The following is a 13,474-nucleotide window of genomic DNA, read 5'->3' on the forward strand; positions in this document are numbered from 1 at the left end:
TATTTGGCATTCTTGTAGCTGTAGCGAGAGGATTAAGCGTGGAAGCGAGTATGAGGGGCTTTATTTGCACGCCACACGAGCAATCACGCAGCAAAAGGGGTTGAGGTGAGTGTATCTTCGGAGAGACGTTAGGCAAAACGACACTCGGATTTTAAATAACAAGACTTTCAATAAGGATTGTTTGACAAAAGAAAAAATCAGCACAATTTTTTATTATTTATATAATTTTCATATATTACATTTTTTTTCATTTTTATTTTTTTATCAAATATTTAATATATAAATAATAAATAGAATAATTAAATTAATTTAAAAATAATAAACTCAAAAAATAAATAAAAGATAAAAATAAAAATTTTAAAATTTTAAAATTTTAAAATTTTAAAATTTTAAAAAATGTAGTATGTGGAGGTTAGAGAGATTGTGTAGCAAAACTTTTGAAAAAGATATACCCTTCAAATACAAAATCTTTTTTTTTCTCAATAGACTACAATAAAGTTTAAAATAAATAATAACAACCGTATTATATCTAATAAAATGAATAAATATATATAAAACTATTTATAAATTGGTGTGAATAAATATATATATATATAAAAGATTATTTTTAAAAAGTCGAAGTGATTAACACATCTAGTACGACGTTTTTATGATACAACGTTTTATATACATATTTGTAAATAGAATAACTCAATATATATATATATATATGAGTTTTATTATATATAAATCGATGTATTAACACATAATTTATAATGAGATTCATTATAATTTTAAATAAATAAAACACTAATTATTTTTCAATACAACGGATGTTTTTTAATACAACGGATGTAAAAAAGTTTCCACATCAATAATATAATGGATGTGTAAAAAATAAGCTTATAAATAAGTTTTTTCCATATATATATATATTAGAGAATGGCTCCAGGTGCGTTAACTCTGGGGTACACTTGACATAATGATTTTAATAAAAAAAATGAAAAAATCAATAGTTTATTTGTCTGGAAAAATAAAATATAAGGTTAAAGAAAGAAAAAAAAATCTAAACTTTAGTAAAGTATAAACATTGGTCTGTATCTATATTTAATTATCTATTTACTCTCTATATAATAATAAAATATTATTAATTTAATAATTTTTATTTTTATCACATTTTATAGTTATACTAATTAAAATATTAATGATAATTATATTCTAAACAAATTAATAATATTCAATATTAATACTAATAATAATTATATTCTAATTAAATTAATAATTAATATTATATATTGAGTGTTTTAAGTATGTTATTAGTTAAATTTACTTAAAGTTGAATTTTATAATGAGAATGCTTTAAATCGTTTATGTTTTAAAGGGTAAAGTCATTTTACCTTTTTTTTTTAAAAAAATAAATTGAAACAAAAAGAAAGGAAAATGAGTATACTGTTAGAACAAAAAAGATATAAAAAAAAAGTCAATTCATGTGCGTCGTGGGGCTATTAAGGACCTTTTGGTAAAATATGACCTTTCATTAAATTTTACAGGAGAGCTACACGTCAAATGATCAAGAGTTTTAAGGACTTTTTGGTAAAATAGGACTTAACACAGACTTAACGAAAAAATAAGAAAAATTAACGAAAAAATAAAAAAAATGACTATTCACAATAGATAGCCACTTATTATAATAGAGTAGATATGAGTAATGATGTCCACACAACATATTTCACAACACATATTGTAAAATAAAGATATTTTAATAAAGTGATATTACTTTACAAAAATAACCTTCATTTTAAAATATTGTTGTGTAAAATGTTTTGAAAAGTGATGTGTATTTATTATTTTTCTATATATATATATATATATATATGGGTAATTACTTTAAAGACATGGTCGAGAAAACTTGGGAACAGTGTTGGCATTCCAATTACTTCTACGGCTAATGCTGTTTGTTTACGTACGTAAACAAAGTGTCAATGATTAAATCTCAAGATAATCATCATTCTTGTCGTTAACAAACATGTGTGTGTCAAAGAAAGAAATTAATCGTAAAAATCATAATTATATGATTGTTTTCGTCACTAAATCATTACTTAATAAAGTCATTACCGTCACCGATAACCAATGAAGTTTGGATCTTCCAAAAGCAAAAAAGACAATCATCCTCCAACCAAGTTGAGTTTCACTAACTCCAATATCTTTAAGTTAAATCCTAAGTCACACTAATTACTTTTTCCAACCGTTGGATATCGAACCCAACCCAACCCAACAAACTCCTTCCAAACTCCGTGCGTTGCTTGATGGTTTAAAATTAGCTAAACAGCTAGGAATCAAAAACATTATGGTGGAATCAGATTCTATAGTGGTGGTGGGAGGGTTTCTTACTAAAATTTGTAATTTCTGGTATATGTGGGACTCTTGAGAAGAAGCTAAAACCTTATTTCAGTCTCTTCATAGCAGTATCTATCATATTTATAAAGAAGCGAATATGGTAGCTGATTTCTTAATTAACGAGAGAGCTAAAAGTAATATTTTGGCATTTACTGGAATAGAAATTAGATCCGGGAGGTTTCGTGGACTTTTGGGCACTGATAGTTAGGGACTTTCTTATTTGTTTGGATACAAATGGTAGTTCCTCCGCTTCAGTGAGGATGATTCAATAAAGTTATTGTTATCCAAAAAAAGAACCCCAAATCCAATTCATCATCTCTAGTTTCATAAATAATTGGCTCAAGTTGGAAAGAATTTGGTTGTGTCACCAATAGTAATTAAGTGCATGGTTATATCCATATCATTTAATAACTTGGTGGGCAATTATATGCTCGACATATTAGCCTGTAAACATCATGCATTGGCTAGTTGAAGGGTCTACAAGCACAAATGCCCCAACTTTCCTGCACCAACTACATTGTTCAAAAGGTCATAGAAGTTGTACCTACAAACCCACTTTTTTCCAGTCCATCCATCAACAAGATTCCGTTTCTTCTTTCAATATTGTTCATAAAACTCTAAACTTTAATGTCATTTTCTAATGGCATCAAATGATTGATAAGTGTTAAAATGACGATCGTTAAAAAAGATGATGAATGATGTTACATAAGTACATGTAAGCTCAACATGGGCAGTGAGATGATGGGAAGCAAAAATTAGTAGCCATAACAATGAAAACTAATCATATAAGCAGCCCATTTCGATTTCCAGTTCATGATCCGATAGATTGTGCAGGAAATTATCGCTAATTAATATGAAATTGCTCAACTCTTGAGTACTGATGTTGAGAGTACTTGAATGCACGGGTGAGGGCACCAAATGGAAGTTCATGTATATCGTGGACAATAACACATGCAAGAGTGCAGGTTTTAACGCGCAAAAGGACCACTCCACAACCCAAAGTACTTTGCTTCTTTGGCACTCAATTTGTAAAAAAGTTGCTTCTTTTCCCTTGTGCCCATCTGCAAAAAACGAACCCCATATTCCCCATCTAGAAAAAAAAGGCATGGTTTTCTCCTCTCTAGCTTTTTTTTGGAACATGTATGGTCAAACTAATATTTACGCTCGCTTAGTTCCCATTAATGATGCCGAATAATACTAATCATGGCGATATATATAGATATTAATTATGGTCATTTATTTATTGGTATGATTTATGATATTAAATATAGATGTTTTTCCTCAAATCACCAGTTAGGGAGTTCATATAATGTAAAATTCCAAGGAAATGATTTGTATAGCCTTAAGGTATGCAATCTTCACGCACGGCACCCCCCCCTTTTTTTTTAAAGGTGTATTCATTTTTTTTTTAAAAAGAATGCGTGGATATTGCACACTTTAAGATTGTATCTAGCATTATTCAAACATGAATTTTTGTATATGAAATAAGATAAATATTAACATGATAATGTTAGAAGTATTTAATTTTTAAAGGATCCTAATATAAATATATGTCAAGTCAATAATATATGATAGGGTTTTGCTATATATCAGCTATTATTCACCTCCACACTTCACATCTGATAGTTTTTTTTTTCTCGATAGGATTTGGGGTGTGAGGTAGTAAATAGTGGCTGATGAGAATAATTATTTTACATGATAATATCCAATAAGAAAAATCAAGCTTGAGTTAGTTAGAGAGTACATCTATCTATGAGTGGGAAAAGACCAAATCGAAAAACAAATAAGGAGGGGGCATGATTCATAATGATGAACAAATAGCTTTCTCCAACTTTCACCAAAAATACTTATGACAAGTAATCATATTTTTCAATACGGATAGAAATATATTATAGAGCATTGAGATATGATTACCTGCCAAAATGGATGCAACTAAGCAAGTTTCCCTTCAATTTTGGTCAATGAATACAGTACCCGATTAGTATTGTTTTATTGCAAAAGCCGCAAGCCTAATTGAGTACTACCTTAACGCCCGCCCTGAATTACTGTTATATTGCAAATGCATGAGCCTCCAAAGTCGAAAGCCCCACATAAAGGAGGGGGGGCTGGACAGCACAGCACAGCACTATATGGCTATGATTTTGCAAGCTAAGCCGAAAGTAATGAAAGCTTTCTAGGATGCCCCGTTCCCTTAATGAAAGTAATATTTATGTCTCAGCTGCCTCCTCTTTCTTTCCCCTTCCCCTTGCTTAGGAAATGGCTCTTGCTCTCACGTACAGGTCCTACATTCCCCTGTTTTCACAGGCACTGCAGTACTCGGCAGATTATTAAACTTTGTACGGTGGTCCAATTTGTAAAATTCAATGTGATTTTCTATATTCCAACACAATTTATGGGTTGTGAACTGAATTTGGACTGTCATGGGTCCCTTATCAGGTCTTCCTTTTTTAGGGAAAAAATAAGAGAGGAAAAGTTGGAATTATTCAGTACTATTGGTGCATTTCTTCCGTCTTTTTTCTGCTCATTTTACAGTTAGATTTTCCTGTTCATTAATAGAAGGAGAAGACGAATGAGTGTTTCTTTAAACGAATGAAAAATCATGCACGTACAGCCGGCATCAGTTAAGCCGGATATTCTGAACTGTGTCTAGATCGAAAATTGAAAACCATGTTCTCGAATGAATACTCTCTCTTATAGAAAATATAATATAATATAAAAAAAATGGAGAATAGAGAAAGAGAGAAAGAGACTTTGAGAGCTACATTTTTATTTTCTTAATTGTTACTGAATGTAAGGTATATATCTCTATTTATAGAGAAATTATATTGAAATAAGATAATATAAATATCTTAAACATTATAAAAATCACATCAAGATAATATTAAATCAAAGTTATTTGATAATTATTGATTTGATATTATCTTCAACACTCTTATGGGTTCTCTTGGGATAATTTAGTATTGATGTTAATAGCGTTTTGATTACCATCTTAAGGATCATTATCTGCCAAGATTTGGTCACACACAAACTGTTGGGTTTGTGGAGCTTGATTTTGTTGCCGTGTTAGTCTGATTTGATCACCCGACTCGATAATGATGTGTTATGATTTTTTGGCAGATTTTCAAGGAGGCCTGGGCCGATACTCGTGGGGGTTAGGGGACGCAATGACCTTGCAGAATTTTTTTTGGCACTATTTGTGGTAAAAAAATTTCAAGCAGAAAGTTTGCGCGATAGGTGGCTCGAATGAAGTTCAAGCAAAATGTTCACTCAACAGGTAGCTGAGCGAATATCGGACAAAGATCTCGCTCAAGGCGCACTAGACACTTCACTCGAGCGAATAAGACAAAAAAAAGTAAAAATCAGGATTTCTACCATATGACTCTATAAATATGTACTTGATGAACATTCTTAGTACGCCCTGAGTATTCTAAATAGTGAGATTTCATCCCAAAGTGTATTTTGTAATTCTTCAATATAATAAAATCATTTGTAACTCTGTGAATATAGGCATGTTGTTGAACTACATTAATTTCGTGTTGTATGATTGACTAGCTTTTGTTAGCTTTACTTTGTCTTTCATCATTTTTCGCAACACAAATAATCTACAGGGTATGGTCAAATGGTCATGCAAATCTTACTGCACCACTTCATTTGTAACTCTGGAACGTATATTTCTTGCTTCAATAAAGGAAGTCTATAATGCAAAAGTTGACCAAGACAGCACCTGGGCAGGAGTTAAGTCGGCATCTGCTATCAATCAAAAGGCCAATTCGTCATCAGTTAGTTAAAGATTGACATTTAGTTAAACCAAACCTTTAACTGAAAAATAATGATTTTCAAGGAGTTCGATCGAGAGCATGAGCATCATCCCTTGAGAAACACTTCATATTGTAATTAGTTGGTTACTTAAAAAGTAAAATGATCTCAAATGATGTGTTTTCTGAACTTTAAGCAGGGTACCCACACGATGAAAATGACTCTGACCTTGGGAGAAATGATTTCCTTGGTCCCATTGCTTTAGTGACTATTTCACTTTTGGGAAGAGTTGTGACGGTAGGGACTATTCCATCTAGCAATTCTTATCGTGGACCTCTTATGTTCTATACAGGAATTGAAAACGAATTGTTAAATAAGGTTAAATTGAATTACTTCAATGACCGAATTTCTATAAGATTTGATCTTTACTCGTCTTATAGTTCACGTCATTTTGTTGTTTGCACTTTTACGTCGTTTAGGAGGCTACTAGAATCTCTTAGAAAATTTCATACTTCAAGATCAAGAAATCTGTATGGTTTTTCTAGGAAAATAAAGAGAGATGAAAATTTTTTCTTTTCAGGATTCATTTTATATTTAATGTACGTACTCTTATTTAAAGAGTCTTCACTCTTGAAAGTTAATTATCTTTTTTAAATTTGTGGAAGTTAAATATCTTCTCTAGAATTGTGATAGTGGTGAGAAGTTAACAAATAATTTCTCCACTCATGTGGACACTACCAACGCGAATGAATCGAGAAAAACACTGGGGTGGGAAGTGGATTGATGGGGTTTCCAACTCTCAAAAAAGTCTTCATTTTTGGTGATGATATTTGAGGAAGAACCGAAGTGGCTGGTAATGGCTTTAGCTTGAGGAATAAGATATTTCCTCATATTCTGGGTCCGGTCGGAGAGGTTGGTGCTGTGTTGTTGATCGTATTGAGCTTTCTCTGTCATTCTATGCTGTTAGTTTGGGTTCTGGTCATCCTCTAGAAATATTATAACAGGAATAACTTTTCCCAGTTAGTATTTGTACATAGGTCCCCCACACATGACCGAGACGACAGAGACACCATAGTTATTATTCTCCCCATGTTTTTGGGTTGTTTTCTCCAAGTTGCCTCCTCGAAATAAGATTCAAAATGAGACACAATCAATATGTCACAAAAGAAGCATTTGTAATATGCATTCGTCACATGTAAGAAGAGTACTGATACATGGGTGACTTAGCTACGTTTAGATGCTAAGATCTAAGATGATTTGTAAATAGTAATAAAAAATAGTAAATAATAGTAAATAAATAATAAATAATAGTAAATTATTTATAAATAGTAATGAAATAGTCTGAAATTCAATTGCATATGCTATGCCTGGTGATTCCTTTGTAGTCGGGAAGAAGACCTATGGCCTAAATCGAAATGGAGCTGAAATGACTTGAGGAGACGGTTTGGGAGTTTCACAAATAGTTACTGCTGTGTTCACGAGGTTGCATTACCAATTAGTACGTATTTATTAAGAAAAAACTCTCATTGATGACTGATGTCAAGTTTCTGACTGACATGATCATTTTATATGGCTAAGTTCAAGCAATGTTACTCTTTATTTTAAATTTTATCATCCAGTCACGCTTGCAAACGCGACACATTTGAAGTAACTTGGAATGTTTACTACTTAAATTGACATAAAAGTGTCATGTCAACAGGTGCAATTGAGGATGAAAAAATCTCGGACAAAGAACAGATTGCATCAAAATCTAAGTTTATAAAAAAAAAAAAAAAAAAAAAAAACTCAGCTATGGCTCGGTCAGAAGGCAAGAAGTGAAGAGCTCCAGCAGCCAAGACTGGATCGAGTACGTTTTTAAAGTTGTGAAGTTTCTGATTCATAGTAAACCCAACCTGATCCCACAGTGTATCAAGATAAGAAGATAGTCCCCTCTCAAGAATTAGAACAGTATCAAAGATAGTGATCAAACAACACCGGTCCAAGAGAACAGATATACTCAACATGCAAACAAATCTACAAGCCATTCCGAGACCTTATAAGAAACTGATCATAATAAAAGTACAAAGAAGGTAACAGTCATATCTTGAGAGGATGACAGAAGACACCCACATTAATAAACACATAGAAACTAGCACATCACAAACATAAGTTGGCAGAAAAAGCATAATACAATTTACAAGCTGGTTTGAACAACAGGTACATATTAAGTTGCAAGTTTCTTCATTTTGCTAATACCTTTTCCAGTATATTGAAGAACAAATCTTAAGCAGGCTAAGTAGATCCTCCATTTTTGGGATGATCAGGAGGCGAGGGTTTTGGAATATATGGGTTAATAGGAGTTCCGTGTTGAATAGGTCCCGGTTTTATGGAAGCCTTTGAACTTGGTACCGGATCAATGGGGTGGTAATCATCCAGATTTACATTGCCTGCATGGCGCTTCCTGTTTGAGTGCGAATTATAGCCATTTTCCTGCATTTAAAAACAACATATTCCAAAATTCAATGAAAAAAATTTAATATTTGTGTGAAATATTTTTTTGATGTGTAATCTTTGTGTATAAATTGATTAAGTACATCCAAGTTAATAAGTTGTTGAGTTGTAGCCTCTTAAGACTGCTTAAGTTAGACAAGTTTCCGACTGGGTCAAACCAATTTCTGAGCCCCAGAGCCCTTGAATTATAGAGAATGTACCTTCAACCTCCTGCTTGTTGTGGTCATTATCATACCATCACCGCCATGGTGAGCGAAGGTCTTATCTGGAATAAAATCAAAGTATACTGTCGGTATCTAAAATAAATCTGGCTTATGCAAAAGAGGTAAATGGTATGAGCGGAGAAAGGGATAAGAGATTCATGTCACGCCATAGATGCACTACATTGCCACTTTATAATTGTTTGGATTTTGCCGTTTCGCCCATAAGAATCGGTGCAATACTTAGATGAAGGGTGCAACTCTCATAACCGCTAACATAAATTCATGAGCTCGGCTAACATTCAATGACATCAGTATCCTATTAAAGATTCGAAGTACAACTCTAAATTTGTAACTATTTAGCACAGAGTTCGCATAACGACACAAATCTCTGAGGTCAATTGCACCCAACATAAGTAATGCAGAGAGTGATCCATCCGACTCTTTCACTGGCAAATACAAATCATGAAAGTCCTTATATGGGTTTAGAAGATTAAAGACCAATTAGTTTCCCCATCATGCAAAATACGACATGCAACCCTGCAGGATGAAACGGGAGTCTTGCTAGATGTAGTGAAACGCATCAAATTGGTAGGCTGTGAGATGGGAAAAAAAGGCAATCACATCCCTGATAGTTTTTACAAGTTATGAGAAAATCGTTCGGCAATAGGTAATAGAATAAAGCATTATGAGTACTGAAGAAATTAACAACGAGAATACAATTGCATTGCATTAAATAGAGGGAACCAAAAAAAATATAAACAAGAGAAACAAAAGGCAAGCAATTCCAGAAGAATGAAACAAATGATAAATTAATTCTCCATAATTTCCCACCGAATCCATATATTGCAAACGAGGATCCTTCACTGAAAAAGAAACAGGACAATGCAGATAGTGTGTACCGGGAATAAAGGAGCCAGTTATGCTGCACGAGAAGTTAATGAACAGGAAAACAGTTCCCACCACCAGGAATAAGACGCGCGATCCAGAAGCCTTCATGATGTCTAAATACCAGCGATCCCACCACACCAGAAACTCCCAAATGGGAATGAGCCCCGAAAAGTGCGTGTTTGTGCTCCTACGCTTGGAAGGACAAGTAAAAGCACCCCCTTTTAAGCAACTTAGCCCATCCACAGAATAGACTAGTTAGTATCAGAAACACGGGCCCTTCGTCACCCCAAAGATTGAGAGAACGCCAAACTCTGCCAGAAAGTCCGTGGAGATAAGGAGGAAAAGAACCGCCTAAGGACTAAAAAACCATACTCTGAAAATGAAATGCGGTAATATATGATTGTTTTTAAAATAGGAGGAGAATGGGAGTGGAGGTAAGTGAGAAATAAAGGAGATCATGTGGGTTTCGTTGTCTTTCATTGCCGAGAAGATAAGCAGAGGAGCTATTGCCTTCGTTTAGTGTTCGAAGAGCAGCAGTGGGGAATGTAGCGACTTTAATTGCGCAGAGCTGTGGTGGAATGCGAGCCGTTCGGCGCGTCTCTGAGCCCTGAGGTGCTTTGCTGTCATTAAAAGCACTTGAGCGACACACTCTTCTAGTGATTTGTTTGAAATAATTTCCTTACCGATACTCCGTCCAAGTCGTGGGGGTGTAGCTCATATGGTAGAGCGCTCGCTTCGCATGCGAGAGGCACGGGGTTCGATTCCCCGCACCTCCATATATTTTTCTTAGTTTGAATTTATCTTGGCTTAGGGGGTCAGGCAATGGGACTTACTAGTTTCTGTTCTTTTTTTGGGCAACCACCTAGTTACTTAGGCCTTTATTGTTTCTGACCTTAAGAAGAGGCACTGAAGTATGGGTTCTCGCTGAATATGGAAGTGGAGATGGTACGTGAGGACGAGACCCATGTTCTCGTGTGTAAACCGGGACAGACTCGAAGTGATTCGGCCAAGTCTTGTTGATTTCTTACATGAAATTTGAGAGCTGTCATGTTTCAATTATTAGAGCTACATACCCATAGTTGGTGACTGTTTTCCTATATATTATCTATTTTTTAAAAAGTAAAATGTCAGGGACACCGTTTAGTCATTCTGTTTTGGTTTACCGCTTGACGGCCACCGTGGCAATCTTCCTTTTTTTTTTTTTTTCCTTTTCTGTGACTCATTTGCCGAGTCACACAACTCAACTTCTCCATTTCTTCATCAAAATCATTTCCCTTGCACTTCACAGCCCCGCATTTCGTCCACTCTGCATTTTTTTTTGTTTCTCTGGAATTTGCTCTCAATTGTTTGATCATCGTTACGTCAATTATGATGCACCATTCTATAATTTTTCTTTCAAGATTTCAATGTAAAAATCACAATTTCTCAGTCATTTTGTTGCATATGGGTTTATACAAATTAGTTTGGAATGTAGTTCACAATCCCATAAACCAAAGTTTTGGAGGACACAAAATGAAGAGAGTGGTGGAGAGCGTTTTCGGCAGGGAGGAGATGGCTTGACCCAGACCAACATGCAGGGAGAGGGGAGAGGGTTTTCGGGATTGAATGGGGGCTTGAATGAGACGAAATGCAGAGGGAATCTGTCGGGGGTGAGGTCTGATGGGTCGGGGGTTTTGAAGGGGAGAGGAAGTGCATAACAGCACTGGGGGTTTGGGGGGAGCTTGACGGGAGGGAATCTATCGGGGAGATGAAGTGCGGGGGAAATAGATTTTGACGAAACGGGAGAAGTCGAGCTGGTCAATGAATTTCAGAAAAGAGAGAAAAAAAATAAGAATGCCATCGTAGAAAACCCACATCAAATGGGAAGGCAAAACAGGATGCTGGTGGTAGAGTAATCATCGGGAAACGTAGGAGAAAATGTTGGAATCGAACTTTTACGTAGAGTAATCATTTTTTGATTAGACCAAAACCATAAATATGGATACCGTCAATATTTCTAACTTAAGATAAAAGCCTTCCTGACATAATTGTTATTCATCAAGTTTGAGGCATCCATTGTCATTTGAGGTTGAGGAATCAAGTTTTCAAGACAAGAAGTGCATCGAGGAGCTGATACAAACCAACGGCCAAACTACAACTGTTTCATCGGCATTGGATTCCAGTGACACCTGGTCACATAACCAAGTTGTTGCAGCCTTGTTGCAGATACGGCATATAGTCGTTGCTAAAGCTTAATAATAAAAGTCTAAACGAATACACCTCAAAGTTAAGAAATTTGGGATCCAACAAATATCACCATTAAACAAGATTGGGAAGCGAACAAACTAAAGGAAAAACACCACTACTAGTTCAAGCAAATAGAGTACATTTTTTCATTTTAAAAGAAAAAAGGCAGAGAAGGTTTGGGGGGGACGAAGCAGATGTAGACAATATTCTTCAGACATAAACTTTCTCAGCGTAGCCTGCCTTCAGCGGTACTGTAAATCATAGAAAACAAACATAAATTTCCACTTGCCGTTTCCATGGGGCACAGAAAGAGTTAAAGGTATAATTTTAAAGTAATATTAGGTAAGTTAGGAGTATAACAGGAGGTCTCTCATCCTATTAGAGAATATCATGTCATTAAAAATTTGTATCTACACAAGTACTTTCAATGGCATGTCATATATGAACGATTTGAGTAACCCATCATTCATAATTCGAAATCATCTAACAATTTTCCATAATCTCAGATACGATGATGGTTAATGATAGTGAAGCCAAAAGGGTAGATTTCAAGATATCATATCCGGAATAAATACAATACTAAAAATAGTTCAATCCATATAAGATAATAAGAAAAAAGATCAAATAGACTAAAATTGCACCTTGATAAAGCCAATCTCCTTGGCATTGCTGCGGAAGCACTGCCGGCAACACATCAGCCCATACTTCCGGATTATACCATGAGGGTTACCACAGACTCGGCTGCCAAAGTAACAAGAGTACCCACAAATCGATATCATCATTACAGGATCCAGCACACCACCTAAAACATATATAATTTCTAGATATGCTCGATAAAAGCATTTTTCAAACAGAATAGAAGCAATTCAGAAGAAAGAACTAAATATCTGCTGTAATATACATGGAAAGAAACAAAAATAAAAGACCGAGAGTCTGCCGCGCTCAGCGCTCCACGTGTTATCAAAACAACAAGACCACATAATGAATAAAACCATTGGGAGTTCTGCATAGGATGAGAACAACCTCACCCCTTCCAAATAAAACTGTCTGCTACATAAACACAAAATCCACACAAACAACTTGAACTTTAGGGTCTTTGATAATTGAGAACAATATGATAAATTAACACTAACCCCAAAATCTTAACTTACAGCGGGAATGAATGGGGATAAAGCGTGCTATCAGGTCAAGACCTATATATACCATGTTAAATTACCGCTTGTACGGTGAATATAATAATCTTATTTATATTCGTATACCATAAACAAAGAATCACTAATCAGGAAACTGAACAGGAAGTAAAAAATAATGGATCGGAGCGATGAACAATGTAAAGATCAGAAAGAGACGACAAATTGATAAAAGAGAATTTGGAGATCGAATTAATACCAAGCACGAGAACCAGGACCGTAGTTTTTCGGATGCGAATTCCAGACGTTGGAATGACCCATTTCTCTCCGTACAAGCTCCCTTAACGCAATACGCCGCTTCGCTAGCTTCCAATAGAATGAAGGGATCTGCAAAACCCTAAGCCT

At 34.8% G+C, this 13,474-nt stretch overlaps 2 protein-coding genes and 1 non-coding gene across 3 annotated transcripts; 1 reads left to right on the forward strand and 2 right to left on the reverse strand.

Annotated features, from left to right (window-relative positions):
* Positions 1 to 8,159: 8,159 nt before the first annotated feature.
* Positions 8,160 to 10,822, reverse strand: LOC109013982. The gene is made up of 3 exons (XM_018996272.2): positions 9,725 to 10,822; positions 8,823 to 8,887; positions 8,160 to 8,601 (listed from the first exon to the last, which is right to left on the reverse strand). The coding sequence occupies exons 1-3, from the start codon at positions 9,819 to 9,821 to the stop codon at positions 8,404 to 8,406; spliced, it is 360 nt and encodes a 119-aa protein (XP_018851817.2). The 5' UTR covers positions 9,822 to 10,822; the 3' UTR covers positions 8,160 to 8,403.
* Positions 10,417 to 10,489, forward strand: TRNAA-CGC. The gene has a single exon. It is a non-coding gene; the product is annotated as a tRNA-Ala (tRNA).
* Positions 10,823 to 11,890: 1,068 nt separating the features above from the next.
* LOC109013977 (40S ribosomal protein S29-like) lies at positions 11,891 to 13,474 on the reverse strand. The gene is made up of 3 exons (XM_035695345.1): positions 13,329 to 13,474; positions 12,581 to 12,680; positions 11,891 to 12,190 (listed from the first exon to the last, which is right to left on the reverse strand). The coding sequence occupies exons 1-3, from the start codon at positions 13,388 to 13,390 to the stop codon at positions 12,182 to 12,184; spliced, it is 171 nt and encodes a 56-aa protein (XP_035551238.1). The 5' UTR covers positions 13,391 to 13,474; the 3' UTR covers positions 11,891 to 12,181.

The sequence above is a fragment of the Juglans regia genome, chromosome 11, assembly GCF_001411555.2.
Source record: "Juglans regia cultivar Chandler chromosome 11, Walnut 2.0, whole genome shotgun sequence".
In the NCBI taxonomy this organism is placed as follows: domain Eukaryota; kingdom Viridiplantae; phylum Streptophyta; class Magnoliopsida; order Fagales; family Juglandaceae; genus Juglans; species Juglans regia.